Raw genomic sequence first — 19196 nt, forward strand, 5'->3', positions numbered from 1 at the left:
CCAAATATTATTTTATACGAAAACAAGAAAAACGAGATTACTCAAAGTTCACAAGATAGCACGACAGTAGTGGCAGAACCAACATTTCAAGTATCAGAAACAGCATCACCATCAACAACAACAAGAACAGAAATGACATTATTAAGTTCATTAGCAGCAGCACCAGTAGCAGCAACAAGCAACTCACCACAGCACAATGTACAGGTACAATCTGAGAGGTGCAGGAGACCTGTCCTTCTCAAGGATTTTTGGTATCTTACCAGGACACGGGAACGAATATGACAGCACAAAATGTAAATAAAACTGTAACCAGCTTTCCTCCTAGTTACCAGCAGATTTTAAGCCTAAATATTCAGTGCCTTAGAAATAAATCACTAGAACTTGAGGTAGCAATGAATGGTGTAAATATTGACTGCATATGCATCATGGAGCATTGGTACAGAATTTTTGAACTAAACAGCATCAATATTCATCCATATAAGTTGGCAAGTCAGTATTGTAGAAAAAATGTCAAAAATGGAGGTGTATGTATCCTTACTAAATCAAGTGTCAGGTACAAAAGAAAGTGTGAAGCTGAATCATTGAGTGTCGAAAATCTTTTTAAAGCAGCAGCTATACAGTTGTGTGAGATACAGGGAAAAGTCATAGTCATAGTAACATACAGACCACCTACTGGGGATACAGACATGCTCATTAATCAATTAGAAACACTGCTCACATTACATTAGATTAGATTTACTTTCATTCCAATTGATCCGTAGTGAGGAGAACATGTCAGAAGAACAATAATTTATAAGTTAATAAACATATAATAGAACTACTACAATACTTATTTACAATGAACACATTACTGCCCTGAAATGGTGCAGAAGTTACGATTGTACTTTTTATATATATATATAAACACACACACACACAAATCAGGCGGTTCAACTGAGAAATCCATCAATCGAGTTGAATGAGTTGGCCACCAATAAATCCTGTAGGCTTCTTTTAAACTGAATTTCATTGGTTGTTAAGCTTTTTATGGCTGCTGGCAAGTTATTGAAAATATGTGTTCCTGAATAATGTAAACCCTTTGGTACAAGAGTAAGTGACTTTAAATCCTTGTGAAGATTATTCTTATTTCTAATATTGATTCCAGAGCTGAGCTATTGGTTTGAAAAAGTGATATATTTTTATTGACAATTTTCATTAAGGAATAAATATATTGGGAAGCAGTATCCCTAGTTCCCTATACAGGCCTATGCAGGATGTTCTTAATTTCACACCACATATAACTCTTATTGCACATTATTGTGCCCAGAAAACTTTAGCTTGGCTTGATAAATGACCCCAAAAAATAATCCCATATGACATCATGAAGAGAAAGTAACTATAGTATGCCAGCTTATTCATTTTTATATCCCCTATGTCTGACAATTCGCATTGCAAACACAGATTTCTTAAGACGCTTTGGCAGTTCTGTTGTGTGCTCCTTGCAGTTGAATTTGTTATCAAGCTGTAATCCCAAAAATTTAATACTGTCCACTTCTTCTATCTGCCTGTCATCATATGTTAGGCATGTAGTCGTGGAACACTCCTTAAAAGTTCTGAACTGCATGTGGCGTGTTTTTTTAAAGTTTAGTGACAAAGAATTGGCTAGGAACCAGTGATTAATGTCCACAAATATTTGATTAGCCAACCTTTCTAAGACTACACTTGATTTCCTATTTATTGCAATGTTTGTATCATCAGCAAACAAAACAAACTTGGCATCTGGTAATGTTCCTGACAAAAGGTCATTGCCATATACAAGAAGAAGTAAGGGTACTAAGAGGGAACCTTGCGGGACCCCACATGTAATTAGTTCCCAGTTGGATGATGCCTGATAGCTTAATACATGTCTCTTTCCTAATAATGCTCTTTGTTTCCTGCCAGAAATAAAAGGTCGAACCATTTTGCAGCATTTCCTGTTACACCACAATATCCTAATTTACTTGAAAGGGTATTGTGATTTACACATTCAAATGCCTTTGACAGATCACAAATATACCAGTTGCCTACAAGTTTTTGTCTAATGAATTAAGTACAGTTTCACTGGAAGTGTAGATAGCCTTTTCAGTATCAGAACCCTTTGGTAATTCGACATGAAACTTTGACAATATGTTATTTGTGATAAGATGGTTATAAAGTCGATTTTACATTACCTTTTCTAAAATTTTTGAGAATGCTGGCAAAAGTGAAATTGGACAGAAATTTGATGCTATTTCTTTATCTCCCTTCTTAAACAGTGGCTTAACTTCAGCATATTTCAACGATCCAGCAAATATTCCACTGATAAATGACTGATTACACAAATAGCTTAATATGTTACTTAACTCAGAATAACATTCTTTAATTAGCTTTGTTGATATGTAATCATACCCACCAGATGTATTTGATTTTAAAGATTTTATGATGGACATTACTTCTGCTGGGGTAGTGAGGGTCAGATTCATATTATGGAAATTACTTGAAATGCCTGGTTTCAGGTATTCCGTGGCAACATCTACAGAACCTGACAATCCCATCTTTTCATTGTTTTTACTGTAGTTGTCTGTGGGGATTTCAACATAAATCTTATGAATGAAATGTTAAAAAATCAATTCCTAAATCTATTGTGTAGTTTCAATCTGTTTCCGCACATACATGAACCCACAAGAATAACTTATAATACAAACGGTCTTATAGATAATATATTTTCAAAGGTACGATATACAGAAGTAGAAGTAACAAATACTGATTTGGGGTTACCAGACCTTAATGCTCTTTCTCTCAAAACTCCTTCAATGCCACTGCAACGGAAAAAAGCATACTACATGTATGAAAGAACATTTTCCACTGAAAACTGTGTAGAATCTACAAATATCCTAACTTGTGAGTCCTGGGCATAAGTGCTGTCCCTAACAATTACGAATGATGCATATAACACTACTATTTCAATTTTCATGGGATATTTCGAATGTGCTTTCCAAAGAAGCTGTCAAGAATCAAATCAAATCACATCACAATACAAAGCCAAGTTCTCGGATCACAGCTGGCATCAAAACTTCTAGTGGAACTCTAAAGAGACTAAATTCAAAATTGAAGACAGCTACAGATCCACAGTTAATAGAATATGTTAAGAATTACACAAGGGTATATTGAAAAGTAACTGCCAAGGCAAAATTTATGACTAATGACAACTTAATAAGACAGTCTGATAACAAATCAAAGGCCATATGGTGTATTGCGAAGACTGAAACAGGAAAGAGATGCAAATAGCAGGGTATCATTCTCAAAAACACAAGGGAAAAAATTTCCAAATTACACCAACAATTATTTCATAAATGCAACAACTTCATTAACACTTTCGCTGCGCCATCGGTGCAGGCGTGCATCTCTCCAGTGCGGCCTGGCAAGTGCGAGTGCGGGCGGGGCTGGTAATGCTCGAGTGCGGGCCTGTAACACTCTGAAACGGCAGATACCGTTTGTAGCCGGCGCTCCTAAGCACACCTCAGTTACAGGCTGACGTCACGACCTTGTAAGATCTGTAGGATCATGTTCTATACTGACTTAATGATGACACCTTAGATGCATTACTTCAAATAAGCAAACAGAACGCAGCATGTTGTTATCAACGGAGAGACGTCTACAGACGTTAAAGTAACCTCTGGGGAGTGTTATGGGACCATTGCTTTTCACAATATATATAAATGACCTAGTAGATAGTGTCGGAAGTTCCATGCGGCTTTTCGCGGATGATGCTGTAGTATACAGAGAAGTTGCAGCATTAGAAAATTGTAGCGAAATGCAGGAAGATCTGCAGCGGATAGGCACTTGGTGCAGGGAGTGGCAACTGACCCTTAACATAGACAAATGTAATGTATTGCGAATACATAGAAAGAAGGATCCTTTATTGTATGATTATATGATAGCGGAACAAACACTGGTAGCAGTTACTTCTGTAAAATATCTGGGAGTATGCGTGCGGAACGATTTGAAGTGCAATGATCATATAAAATTAATTGTTGGTAAGGCGGGTACCAGGTTGAGATTCATTGGGAGAGTCCTTAGAAAATGTAGTCCATCAACGAAGGAGGTGGCTTACAAAACACTCGTTCGACCTATGCTTGAGTATTGCTCATCAGTGTGGGATCCGTACCAGATCGGGTTGACGGAGGAGATAGAGAAGATTCAAAGAAGACCGGCGCGTTTCGTCACAGGGCTATTTGGTAACCGTGATAGCGTTACGGAGATGTTTAACAAACTCAAGTGGCGGACTCTGCAAGAGAGGCGCTCTGCTTCGCGGTGTAGCTTGCTCGCCAGGTTTCGAGAGGGTGCGTTTCTGGATGAGGTATCGAATATATTGCTTCCCCCTACTTATACCTCCCGAGGAGATCACGAATGTAAAATTAGAGAGATTAGAGCGCGCACAGAGGCTTTCAGACAGTCGTTCTTCCCGCGAACCATACGCGACTGGAACAGGAAAGGGAGGTAATGACAGTGGCACGTAAAGTGCCCTCCGCCACACACCGTTGGGTGGCTTGCGGAGTATAAATGTAGATGTAGATGTAGATGTATTGTGATCATGTTTTAATGTCTGTTTGCTATCTGACACCTGTAGGGGTCACTGGCGACATTAAAATGTTCGTGATTTGTTGATAATGTAACAAAAAATGCAATTTGGATTCCAAAATGCATATTCTCAAGAGGGAAAGAAAGGGAAAAGGAAACTGGATTCATTTGAAGTATTTACTTCAAATGCGCATTTTTAAGATGACTCTGATAGAGGTTGTCAATTTAGTAGCAAGTTTGCTACTGGTGTGAGAGAATTAGCCGTCTACATTTATCATAGACGCCCAGGGGATGTCCAGGATGTGTAGAAATTAGTAAGCGAAACACTTTTCCTGCTCCTTTTCACATTGGAAGGTCCATTAACCGCCATTACAAACAATATACGTTTGATAACTGACCCACACAAAACAAAAGTGTACACGCTTTGATGCTAGCTTAGCTGCTGCAACTAGACTGAGTAATCCGACAGAAACCAAGGAAAACCAGAATTTCCAAAAGCTACTTGTAGCATGACAATAGATCCAACAGTTGAACATGAAGTGTTCAAAGTAATAAAAAGTTTGAAACCTAAAATGTCTGCAGGAGTAGATGAGGTGCCTGCTTATATCATAACAATGACAGCTGCAAAAATCTCAAGGCCCTTGGCATACATAGACAACTTATCATTTAGCGAAGGAGTGTTTTTGGAAAGGATGAAAATGTCAAAAGTAAAGCCATTAGTCAAAAACGGCTACAAGTGTAAGGTAGAAAACTATCGGCCAATATCCATCCTGCCATTTTCCAAAATAGTAGAAAAATTAATGAAGCACAGAATCAACAAATATATAAATGACCATAAGTTACTAAATAGAACATCTACATCATACTCTGAAAGCCACCTGACGGTGTGAGGCGAAGGGTACTTTCGGTACCACTGTCTGATCCCTCCAACACTCCCTCACAAATAGTGTGTGGGAAGAGCCTCTGTATTGGCTCTAATTTTTTGAATTTTCTCCTCATGGTCAATATGCGAGATGTATTGGGAGGGGGGGGGGGGGGGGGGTAGTAATAGGTTGTCCGACTACTACTGAAAAGTGCTGTCCCAAAATTTCAATAGTAAATCTCTCGGTGATGCACAATGCGTCTCTTGTAACGTCTGCCAGTGGAGTTTCTTTAGTATCTCTGTAACGCTCTCTCGCCAGCTAAATGATCCTGTGACGAAACACAATGATCTACATTGGATATTCTCTATCTCCTCTATCAGTCTTACCTGATAGGGATCACAGATAGATGAACAGTACTTAAGAATCGCATGAACAAAAACCTTATAAGCCACTTCTTTTGTAGATGAGTTACATTTCCTTAAGATTCTTCCAATGATTCTGAGTCTGGTGTCTGCTTTTCCCGCTATCTGTTTTATATGGTCATTCCGCTTGAGGTCACTCCGGATAGTTACGCCTAGATATTTTACGGCAGACACTGTCTCCAGCTGTTTATCATCAATAATGTGGCTGTACAGTAGCGGATTTCTTTTCCTATGTATGCGCAATGTGTTACATTTATTTATATTCAGAGTCAACTGCCAGAGTCTACACCATTCATCAATTCTCTGCAGATCGTTCTGCAAATTCTTACTATCTTGTGGCATTGCTGCTTTGGTATAAACAACTGCATCATCTGTGAATAGCCTTAAAGAACATCCAACACTTTCTACTAGATCATTTATATATATTATAAACAGCAATGGTCCTATCACACTTTCCTGTGGTACTCTAGGTATCTGTCGATTTACTTCCGTTAAGAGCGATGTGTTGAGTTCTATCTGCAAGATGGTCTTGAATCCAATTGCAGATCTGCTCCAATACTCCGTAAGCTCGTATTTTTTCCATTAAATGGCAATGTGGGACCGTGTCAAATGCCTTACTGAAATCAAGGGACAAGGTATCAACCTGAGCACTGTTGTCCACTGCACTGTGGATCTCGTGGAGGAACAGAGCGAGCTGCATTTCCCAGGATCTCTGTTTGCGGAATCCATGTTGATTCTTATAGAGGATATGTTCATTTTCTAAGAACATCATAATTCTTGAGTGTAAAACATATTCCATAATTCTACAACAGATTGACGTCAACAATATAGGTCTATAATTGTGTGGATCTGTCTTATGACCTTTCTTAAAAATGGAAATGACTTGCACTTTTTTCCAATCATTAGGTACCTTTCATTGCTCAAGCGATCTACGATAAATTACTGCTAGAAGGGGAGCAAGTTCTTTCAAATAATCTTTATAGAATCTTATAGGTACCTCATCTGGTTCTGAAGTCTTTCCGCTACTAAGTGATTGTAGCTGCTTTTCAGTTCTGCGCTCGGTTAGCTCAATATCTGCCATTTTGACGTTCGTATGACGATTGAAAGCAGGGTCAGTGTTACAATCTTCCTCAGTGAAACAACTATGAAAGACCGAATTCAATATTTCGGCCTTCTCTCTGTGATCTTTCATATCGGTGCTGGTGTGGTTACTAAGAGAATGAATAAATGATTTGGACCTGCTTACTGATTTTACATGTGACCATTCTTCCATTTGTTCTCCACATCTTCATCCTCATCACCGAATATTTGATGCTGACTGCTGAGATATTCTGAAATTTGTATCCTGTCACCCTTGCTGAGCAAATATATCTTCCTACCTTTCTTAACATTCCTTGTAGGATCCATCATCATAGATGCTGCCACAGCCTTAAGAGCACTGATTCGATAAGTTCAGGACTGTTTGTTGCCAGGAGGTCTAAGACGTTACTTTCACGAGTTGGTTCTCTAACTATCTGCTCAAGGTAATTTTTTGACAACACATCCAGAACAATGCCACGAGATTCTCTGTCTCTGGCACCAGTATTGATGGGATAACACTCCCAGTCTATACCTGGAAAGTTGAAGTCACACCCTATTACAACGGCATGATCAGGGAAATTACTAATGATATTCTGCAAGCTCTGTCTGAGGCACTCTACAACTGCAGATCATGATGCATCTGATTATTGTTTTGACTGTTTTTGATACTCAATTTCACCCAGATTAATTCACTTTCGGAATCCGTGATAACCTCGCTAGATTTTATCAAATTTTTTAGTGCAATAAACACGCCGCCACCATTGGAGACTAACCTATCCTTAAGATAAAAATTCCAGGCTGAACTTAGGATTTCATTGTCATTGATGTCTGGCTTCAACCAGCTTTCTATTTCCAATACTATCCTTGCATTATAACCTTCAGTAAGTGATACTAATTCTGGGACCTTTCCTTGGATGCTCCTGCAGCTTACTAAAATTATTAATTTTTTCTCTCTGATCTGTGAGGACCAAGATTCTCCGAGGTCACTGTGGCTGATTTAACAGGCAAATTGACTTTGCTTCCAAGGGAGGGGTCCTCTAAACTAACAAATCCCCATGTGCACACCACATGTACTCTGCTACCCTAGTAACCACTTCCTATGTGTAATGCATACCTGACCTATTAAGGGGAACCCGCTATCTCCATCCGATAGCGGAGGTCAACAAATTCTTACCCGATACCATTGCAGAGCCGTCTGAGCCTCTGGTTTAGACCTTCCACTCTATCCCAAACCAGAGGACTGCGATCAACCCTGGGTATGATGCTGTAGATAGACAGCTTAGCCTGTGCCCCGCATACATTGCTAGTTGCGATCACCAAATCAGCCAGCTGGCAAAAAGGAGCCAAGGATGGCCTGAGAATGCAAGAAACAGGCTTCATTCGTGCCAACATGTGCCTCTACATGCAGCCGGTTGCACCCAGTGCGCTCGATTGCCACTGACAGGGCCTTCTCCACTTCACAAATGAGACCTTCCGGGATACATACCGAATGAACACTGGGATTCTTTCCTGCCTTACCTGCTATCTCCCTGATGGACTTCATCACCCGTCTAACATTGGAGCTCCCAGTGATTAGCATACCCACTCTCTGTACTTGTCTGCAGTGGACAGGAAACTAGACCGCTGGCCCAACAGGAGAGGCATCCTGTGCTGGCTCTGAGTTATCAACAACACTGGGTAGAACCTTGTACCTGTTGCTCAGCTGAAGGGAGCAAACCACATGGCGTGCTCTCTCTTTCACCTTTCACCCACTGACACGTGAACCCACCACTGTCTGCCACCCACTCTGGAGTGAGGATGGACCAGTCAGATGTGTATCAGAAGCCGCAGCGATGTACGGGTCGCCAGGGGATTCCAGTGACACCAAAGGTGTCACAGGTCTCGTCACTGGTGCCATAACATCATCGCGTTAGCTAGTAGCTTGTCGATGGTAGCAAACCCCGCTTCCAGCTTTTTATGGACAGCAGCCAACTCTCCTTGTGTCCGCTCTAAACAAGCACAGTACCTGCCCATATCGTACTGTGTGTAAAATATGTATAAGGTCTCAAATGGTGTTACTGAATTTGAAAATATACCAAAGGAGAATAAAGTAATTCACAAGACTTATGCAACAACAAAAACTGTGATTAATTTTCTAACCACTAGTCTACACAGTAAAATACAAGTGTACAGTTCACTTCTTTGCAGAAGCAAGTGAACAAAAAACAAAGCCTAAATTAATTTACAGTTTATTACACAAGTGCTGCTGCAGCTGCTCTGCTGCACGACCTCTCGGCTCAGCGATTGAAATCAGCATGGCTTCCAGACAGGTAAAGGTACAGAAGCAGCACTAATGTGCTACACTGAGCAAATAGTCAAAAATCTAGAAAAAGACAATTGCATAGCAAGAATAAATTTAGATCTCTCTAAAGCATTAGACACTGTCAATCATGGCATTTTTTTTAGAAAAACTCGAAGCATTAGGTATTCGTGGGCAGGGAAAAAGTGATTTGGATCGTATCTACAAAACGGAACATGGATTGTAGGACTGATGTCAGATTACTCCAGCCACAAAATAAGTTTAGTATCAGATGGAAAAAAAAAAAATTGGAAATAGGAGTGCCGCAAGGCAGTATTCTAGGTCCCTTATTGTTCTTTGTCTGCATAAATGACATTCACACCTCAGATGGAGCAGCAAAGGCCATTCTATTTGCAGATGACACTAGTGTGATAATAGGTGCACCAAAGCAAATGCTGCAAACAACAACTTCTCAAGTACTAAAGAATGTCCACACTTGGCTAAATGCAAAGCGGTTGACATTAAATGCAAATAAAACAAATTATATGCAGTTAGGGAAAATATGTCAAAATTTAAATCTCGATCTGTTGTTCGGTGTCAAGGCCATAGACAGAGTGGCATCAACAAAATTGCTAGGGATTCATGTAGATGAAAGTCTTAATTTTAATGACCATGTAATGAAACTTGTGCAGAAACTTAACTCAGCCTGTTTTGCTCTTAGAATTATTGCAAAAGTTTGCCCAAACTCTTTGCCTTTACAAATGTTTGCTTGTGTCGGTGTATGTGAGGATGGATATGGGTGTGTGTGCGAGTGTATACCTGTCCTTTTTTCCCCCTAAGGTAAGTCTTTCCGCTCCCGGGATTGGAATGACTCCTTACCCTCTCCCTTAAAACCCAAATCCTTTTGTCTTTCCCTCTCCTTCCCTCTTTCCTGACGAGGCAACCGTTGGTTGCGAAAGCTAGAATTTTGTGTGTATGTGTGTGTGTGTGTGTGTGTGTGTGTGTGTGTGTGTGTGTGTGTGTGTGTGTGTGTGTTTGTGTGTCTATCGACCTGCCAGCACTCTTGTTTGGTAAGTCTCATCATCTTTCTTTATAAAAAATAGAGGGCAACATTCCACGTGGGAAAAATGTATCTAAAAACAAAGATTATGTGACTTACCAAACGAAAGCGCTGGCACATTGATAGACACACAAACATACGCACAAAATTATAGCTTTCGCAACCAACGGCTGCTTCATCAGGAAAGAGGGAAGGAAAGGGAAAGATGAAAGGATGTGGGTTTTAAGGGAGAGGGTAAGGAGTCATTCCAATCCCGGGAGCGGAAAGACTTACCTTAGGGGGCAAAAAGGACGGGTATACACTCGCATACACACACATATCCATCCACACGTATACAGACACAAGCAGACATATACAGAGGCAAAGAGTTTGGGCAGAGATGTCAGTTGAGGCGGAAGTGCAGAGGCAAAGATGTTGTTGAATGACAGGTGAGGTATGAGTGGCAGCAACTTGAAATTAGCGGAGATTGAGGCCTGGTGGATAACGGGAAGAGAGGATATATTGAAGAGCAAGTTCCCATCTCCGGAGTTCGGATAGGTTGGTGTTAGTGGGAAGTATCCAGATAACCCGGACGGTTCTGAGGATTCCCGGAAACCTTAGGCCCCCTACAAAACCTTTCACCTGACTCCATCAACCTCCTGACCCCACCGACACCCCGCACCCCTACCTTCTACCTTCTTCCTAAAATTCACAAACCCAATCATCCCGGCCGCCCCATTGTAGCTTGTTACCAAGCCCCCACAGAACGTATCTCTGCCTACGTGGATCAACACCTTCAACCCATTACATGCAGTCTCCCATCCTTCATCAAAGGCACCAACCACTTTCTCGAACGCCTGCAATCCTTACCCAATCTGTTACCCCCGGAAACCATCCTTGTAACCATTGATGCCACTTTCTTATATACAAATATCCCGCACGTCCAGGGCCTCGCTGCGATGGAGCACTTCCTTTCACGCCAATCACCTACCACCCTACCTAAAACCTCTTTCCTCATTACCTTAGCCAGCTTCACCCTGACCCACAACTTCTTCACTTTTGAAGGCCAGACATACCAACAATTAAAGGGAACAGCCATGGGTGCCAGGATGGCCCCCTCGTATGCCAACCTATTCATGGGTCGCTTAGAGGAAGCCTTCTTGGTTACCCAGGCCTGCCAACCCAAAGTTTGGTACAGATTTATTGATGACATCTTCATGATCTGGACTCACAGTGAAGAAGAACTCCAGAATTTCCTCTCCAACCTCAACTCCTTTGGTTCCATCAGATTCACCTGGTCCTACTCCAAATCCCATGCCACTCTCCTTGATGTTGACCTCCACCTGTCCAATGGCCAGCTTCACACTTCCGTTACATCAAACTCACCAACAAGCAACAGTACCTCCATTATGACAGCTGCCACCCATCCCACATCAAACGGTGCCTTCCCTACAGCCTAGGTCTTCGTGGCAAACGAATCTGCTCCAGTCGGGAATCCCTGAACCATTACACCAACAACCTGACAACAGCTTTCGCATCCCGCAACTACCCTTCCGACCTGGTACAGAAGCAAATAACCAGAGCCACTTCCTCATCCACTCAAACCCAGAACCTCCCACAGAAGAACCACAAAAGTGCCCCACTTGTGACAGGATACTTTATGGAACTGGGTCAGACTCTGAATGTGGGTCTCCAGCAGGGATACGACTTCCTCAAATCCTGCCCTGAAATGAGATCCTTCCTTCATGAAATCCTCCCCACTCCACCAAGAGTGTCTTTCCGCCATCCACCTAACCTTCGTAACCTCTTAGTTCACCCCTATGAAATCCCCAAACCACCTTCCCTACCCTCTGGCTCCTACCCTTGTAACCACCCCCGGTGTAAAACCTGTCCCATGCACCCTCCCACCACCACCTACTCCAGTCCTGTAACCCGGAAGGTGTACACGATCAAAGGCAGAGCCACGTGTGAAAGCACCCACGTGGTTTACCAACTGACCTGCCTACACTGTGACGCATTCTATGTGGGAATGACCAGCAACAAACTGTCCATTCGCATGAATGGACACAGGCAGACAGTGTTTGTTGGTAATGAGGATCACCCTGTGGCTAAACATGCCTTGGTGCATGGCCAGCACATCTTGGCACAGTGTTACACCATCCGGGTTATCTGGATACTTCCCACTAACACCAACCTATCCGAACTCCGGAGATGGGAACTGGCTCTTCAATATATCCTCTCTTCCCGTTATCCACCAGGCCTCAATCTCCGCTAATTTCAAGTTGCCGCCACTCATACCTCACCTGTCATTCAACAACATCTTTGCCTCTGCACTTCCGCCTCGACTGACATCTCTGCCCAAACTCTTTGCCTCTGTATATGTCTGCTTGTGTCTGTATACGTGTGTGTGTGTGTGTGTGTGTGTGTGTGTGCGTGTGTGCGTGTGTGCGCGTGCGCGCGCGAGTGTATACCCGTCCTTCCCTCTCCTTCCCTCTTTCCTGACGAAGCAGCCGTTGGTTGCGAAAGCTAGAATTTTGTGCGTATGTTTGTGTTTGTTTGTGTGTCTATCGACGTGCCAGCACTTTCGTTTGGCAAGTCACATCATATATATATATATATATATATATATATATATATATATATATATATAATTGAGTATATATCGGCGAGATAAAATTGTATAGTAGATTACGGTAAAAAGCAGAAGGTGAATACAAAGTGAAACTACTGGCAAAAACAGAAGGAGGAAATAAGACGACAGAAAAGAGTTCGAAATGAAACAGTGACAATAACAAACGTAATTGTTGGGTTCAAATTAATGATATGAATATAATAGAGGGAAACATTCCACGTGGGAAAAATATATCCAAAAACAAAGATGATGAGACTTACCAAACAAATGCGCTGGCAGATCGATAGACACACAAACAAACACAAACATACGCACAAAATTGTAGCTTTCGCAACCAACGGCTGCTTCGTCAGGAAAGAGGGAAGGAGAGGGAAAGATGAAAGGATGTGGGTTTTAAGGGAGAGGGTAAGGAGTCATTCCAATCCCGGGAGCGGAAAGACTTACCTTAGGGGGAAAAAAGGACAGGTATACACTCGCGATCACACACACATATCCATCCGCATATACACATATATGTGTGTTTTATATGTAAGGGCCCATCTTGCAGATTTTCAGACAAATGCTAACTTGCATAACTACAATACCTAAAATAGCACAGCACTCCATACTCAGTGAACAAAAAGAAAACACACACACACACACACACACACACACACACACACACACACACACACACACACACACACACACACACACACAAAGGCATGTGAGCCATATTGGTATAAAACCATACAACATACTGCCAGCCAACATCAGGAAGTTAGAAGATGAAAACAGATTTAAAGTAGAATTTGAAGAATTTCTACTTGAACACTGTTTTTACTTGGTAAATGACTATTAAGGCCAATACATAATTATGATGATATTTATATTAAGGCAAAACTGAAAACACTGTCTTTCATCCTCTAAAGTTTCTGTTGAATTTGTATATCTGATGGACAGCTATTGAGTGTGGTAAAATTTTTACTGAAATGATGTAGTGGAAATAAGAGCTTCCTGTTTAGGAAAGACAAAAGTAAATCCTTAGGGCAAACAGACTATGCAGTTACAATACTGTTAGTATACATGTATAAAAAGTTGTATTACTGTGTCTTGTATGACCAAGTATTATTCTTTGTACACTTTTTGTACAATTTTTTATGTATTATTCTTTGTACTACTTGATTTAAAATTTTGTATGTTCCTTTTACATAAATTGTTTCCCATAAATTTACATGCACTTTTGGACAACATCGATACAGTATTTATTGTCTACAGATGGATAAATAAAAATAAATACTTTTTATGACCAATGAACTGGTGCACAGAGTTGACAGTACACACAGGAATGTTTTAAAGGGGGAAAATCCCCCATTGCCACAGATAGGGCTTTCTGACAGACACTGTTAGGAAATATTCCCAGAACCTCCAAGTAGAGACCTTAATTACCAGTCGTACCTGGTAGCATGAACTCTGAATGATGCACTGTCTTGTTGTTGTTGTTGTTGTTGTTGTTTTTACAGACATCAGATAACTCACCTCCAAAAACATATCAAAAATTGCTTTGTAATTAAATAGTCAGTTTTGTTTCCATTTAACAAATAGTGACATAGATTCATTTTTATAGAATATCCATATTGTTTCATATGACTGCGGTAATGTGTTATAGACAATAGCACAAACTTTTATTGTGTGTGTGTAAATACTTTGAGGCTATAATTTATGTCTCTACAACAAGCATATATTTCTCATAATTATCTACTTACAAATGATTGGAATTTGAGAAGTTTGAAAAGAACACATTGCATGATAATGTGCACTTTGATATTAGATAACACTGAATAGAAGAGCTATTTCTTTAAATTTGTTAAAAATTCTTTTATGTGAAAGCAGTGCTTTTGCAATCTGCTTTTGGGAACTGTACTTCATGAAAATATATGTGCTAAATAATGAAAATAATTTTAATTGTACATATTGATTGTGTTTGTGTGATTGTGGTAGGTTCTGACCATGTGTAATTGAACTGAATCCTATATTTAGTGTACTTTTAATCTTATGGAATGGGCTTACTTTTTTGCAGTTTTTCTTCATTTTCCTTAAGTTATTTGTGTAGTAATTTAAATTGTCACATGTTTCTTTTTGTGAGGGTTGGATGCATTGTTCAAATTTGGGCAATAAACAAAAGTCACTGGAGGACATTACTGGTCTTTCTGTCAACAGATACTACGCATTGTTGTCGAGTCAAAGTCACCAAACTGGCAGAAGTGTGATTTACGGATGACAAGGTTAAAGGAACCTGACCGGGGGCAGATCCTCATTTTCAAGGAACTTGAGTGGCAGACAGTGAGAATTGAGGCAAATTCCACAATGGATAGCACTATGACTCCACTAAGGCTGCTGACAAACCATGCATCATGCCGTATAATAATAAAGAAACGATTATCAGATAGTCTTGTATTGGGTTCGTGCCTTGCACTTATATTGGATGATTTATTATGGGTTTTGACTGATTCACAGCTGAAAGCTGCCCTATGTTTTGTGGGTTCCCTTGTGGGTTTGATCCAAAAAGCCACTGAACTGACACGCGTACGCAAAGCGGCACGGAAAATTGAGGTAAGTGAACATGTGAAACTGATATACAGAGATTAATACAGTTCACAAATTTTGTAGGAAAATAAAGCTTTTCTTCATTGCTACTCACACCAATTTTAAATAACTGTATTCAGCTTTTGTAGAGTGCCTTATGAAAGGATGTGCTTACAGTTCCCTGAGAGTCTCAGAGCAGTCAGTCTTTCCTTGCTGTTTTTAAGGAAAGATGATATTACTTGGTATTGGAGCAAAACAAATATCCCATTGACATAGAGCTAAACATGACTGGTAAAATCCATACAGTGATTATTCTTGAAACAACATGTGTTTTTTGTTTTATTGGAGCGTGACAGATGTCGTAGGCTACACAGTCTTGATGCTGTATGTGCCATCCTATGTCTATTCTAATAGGAAAGAAATAGTACACATTTTCAGGAAACTGAAAGAAACAATCAAATAGTCCTGTAAATGATGTTTATTCAAAGTCTAACAGTGGAAAGTCCAGGTTGAAGTACAACAATATTATGAAAAGGACTGATTTCTACTCACCATAAAGATGACATATTGACCTCCAGACAGGTGCGGTGAAAAGACTGTTACATATTAGCTATCAGGCAACTCATTTTTCAGAAAAGAAAGTACACACACATTCATAACAGCAAGAACACCTCAACACACATGGCCACAACATCTGGCCACTTTCTTTCCTTGAAGACTGCGTCATTCAAAATGGTAAATGGGAAAAGTGAAACCCTTTAATAAGATATTGTTGACATGTACGTGGCAGTAATCTACCAGTAGCGTTCTTACTCTGCTTAATGTATCACTGCAAATTTTGTCTGCCTTTTTTCTATCTTAACAGAAGTTGTCCATACTATGCTATGGAGCTTATAGTTTGTGTCCCAGTGATTGAACTGTTGCAAGACTCATTTGTCATTACAACCATGACTGCCAAACGCTCTCCAATAAATACTGTCAACTGATATCTCATTATATCTCTGCAGATATTACAGTGAAAAATGTTCTGTTACTTGCCCTTTAGTGAACAGTTTCACATCTAATTCCAGCTGTCAGACAGAATTGTTTCAGGAAGAAAGCTGCCAGGATTAACACATATCACAGGAAAGTTAGCTTTGCATTTGTCTAGATGTCCAAACAACATTCATAGTTGGTAAATGTTACAAGTATGATCTGCCAAGCTGCTTAACTATCCATTCTTCTGGCTATCTACTAACACAACTGTTTCTGGTGGAATGATAAAAGCAGCTTTACAAACAGGGGCAAATATGCATCACTGTTAATTGTGAAGGGTGGAAAAATTGCATACAACCTCACATTGTTTTGCATAGGGAGATGAAAATATTGACATGTTGTATTAAATACAGAAAGAAGGGTTTGTGACAACAGTTTGTAGACTTCATAAATTGTTCCACCAGACTATGAGTTGTGTGCAGTGAATTATTAAGGAGAGGTGGAAGTTGTATCTCTTCGTTTGAGAGCACAGCCTGTGGGACAAAGCTCAGGTAATCTCAGAATATTTCACTGGTACCAGCTGTACCATCGATCTTTGTCCCATATACTATCACGATATAGTTGCTGCTTAGGTAAATGTAATTCTGAAAGGAGTGGTGGGGAGGGGGGGATTATGAACTAGTGCATGTGATAACTAAGGAGGCACTGAACCTCCTCATAGTTATTTTACAACACAGCCCCCCTTTCACTTGTAGTATGATGTGACTTTGGTGTACAAGCAGAGGGTCATGCATGAAATGGAGGATTAATTAATGAAAACAAAGATGAAGTTGATGAAATCTACATCCAGCCACATTGTATATCCTTCTGATACTTTCAAATTTGGTGCCCATAAGGTGCCTTTATGTAATGAATTTCCCTTTGATTCATAGGTTCCTAATCCCAGTGAGAGATACCAGAAATATGTGCACTCATGACAGTAGCTGTATTGTATATTACAAGAAACATCGGACAAGTTCCCCTGTTGTAGTCTTCTACTTCAACTGATAATGAAATAGATGTTTGAAAAGTTTTCAAATTTATTATGTTGTTTTTCTTCGTTCTGAAGCTGTACTTTAGCATGTTTTCAGGATGGTGAGCTCTTCTGTTGTTGTGAATTACCAGTTAGACATATTTTTGTGAACTACTGTTTAACCTTACTCTGTCCCTTCAGTTTTATTTTCAATCATGTTTCATGGAAATGCACCACCAATAGTTGTTAAATGTTGTCTACTTTCTTATGAACATTCAGTGAATATGAAACAATGGAAAATGCAGAATGGAATAATGAAAATATTATGAAAATGATAGATTGCTACCCACCGTATAATGGAGGTGCTGAGTCGCAGATAGGCACAGTGCACAACAAAAAGATTGTCAAACAAGTAAGCTTAAAGCCAAAAGGGCCTCCATTTGAATTAGACAAAACACACACACACACACACACACACACACACACACACACATTTGGCTGCCACGGCCAGACTGCGAGCGCCAGCACGTGATGGGAGAGTCAATCTATGTGGTGGAGCTAAGGAGCTGTCTGGGTTGCGGAGAGATGGAGGAATGGGGTGGGGGGCATGGGCACCCTAAAGTGCTGCTTGTGGGAGCATAAAGGAACGAGGTTGGGAGAGAAGGGATAGGGTGGCTAGGTGCAGTCAGGAGGTTAGGTTAGACTGAGGGTGGGGTGGTGCGTGGCTGGAGAGGTAAGGCCTGGGAAATCTGTTTTTGTACAAGGTTGGGAGGCCTTACTGAGACACTTGGTATTTTTCGAGAGGGTCTGCTCGTCACTACAGATTCGATGACTAGGGGTGCCGTGCAGGTGCCAGTGGCGTATTCTGGATTTGTTCATAGGTAATACCTTCAAAGGAGATGTAATTGTGGGTGTAGATATAGCTGGTCATGGCGATTAGGAATGAGGTTGTAGGCTTGGAATCCATTAGGCATTGGGGAAAGTGTGTTCAATAGCGGCTGGGACATAAGCATGAGCGATGTAGATGTAAAGAGAGGTGGTATCAACAGAGATGAGCAGGACACTATATGGCCTATGCCAACATATTTATGGGCCACTCTAGAGAAGTCCTTTCTAACCACCCAGAGTCCCAAACCCCTCACCTGGTTCAGATTCATTGATGATATCTTTGTGATCTGGTTTGAGAGTGAGGACACCCTATCCACATTCCTTTAGAAGTTCAGCACCTTCTCCCCCATTTGCCTCACCTGGTCCTACTCAACTCAGCAAGCCACCTTCCTCGATGTTGACCTCCAACTCAAAGATGGCTATGTCATTACCTCCATCCATATCAAACCTATGAACCAGCAGCAATACCTCCACTTCAACAGCTGCCATCCATTCTGTCCCAAGAAGTCCCTTCCATACAGCCTAGCCACCCATAGTTGTCACACATGTAGTGATGAGCAGCCCCTCTTGAAATATACTAAGGGCCTTAGACCATAATTAGCCTCCCAACCTTGTACAAAAACAGATGTCCCTTGTCTTATCTCTCCAGTCAATCACCACCTCCCAAATTCCCACTCTTTGGTCACAGAGGAGCATTGCCATCATGACTCAGCACCACCCAGGCCTGAATCACATTCTCCACCTGGGTTGCGACTACCTCTCGTCATGCCCTGAAGTGTTTAATGTTCTACCCTCTATCCTTCCCACCCATCCCACTCTGTGATATTCCACCATCCACTGAACCTACACAGTATTATTGAGCAT

General features: G+C 40.8%; 1 protein-coding gene across 2 annotated transcripts in view; it reads left to right on the forward strand.

The window, feature by feature from the left end:
• Nucleotides 1–19196, forward strand: part of LOC126095279 (UHRF1-binding protein 1-like) — a 473334-nt gene that overhangs the window by 71259 nt on the left and 382879 nt on the right. For both annotated transcript variants that reach the window (XM_049910038.1, XM_049910037.1), the window contains exon 4: nucleotides 15092–15484. In XM_049910038.1, coding sequence (XP_049765995.1) covers nucleotides 15092–15484 — 393 coding nt within the window. The remainder of the gene's footprint in view (nucleotides 1–15091; nucleotides 15485–19196) is intronic.

The sequence above is a fragment of the Schistocerca cancellata genome, chromosome 8 (genome assembly GCF_023864275.1).
Source record: "Schistocerca cancellata isolate TAMUIC-IGC-003103 chromosome 8, iqSchCanc2.1, whole genome shotgun sequence".
In the NCBI taxonomy this organism is placed as follows: Eukaryota; Metazoa; Arthropoda; class Insecta; order Orthoptera; family Acrididae; genus Schistocerca; species Schistocerca cancellata.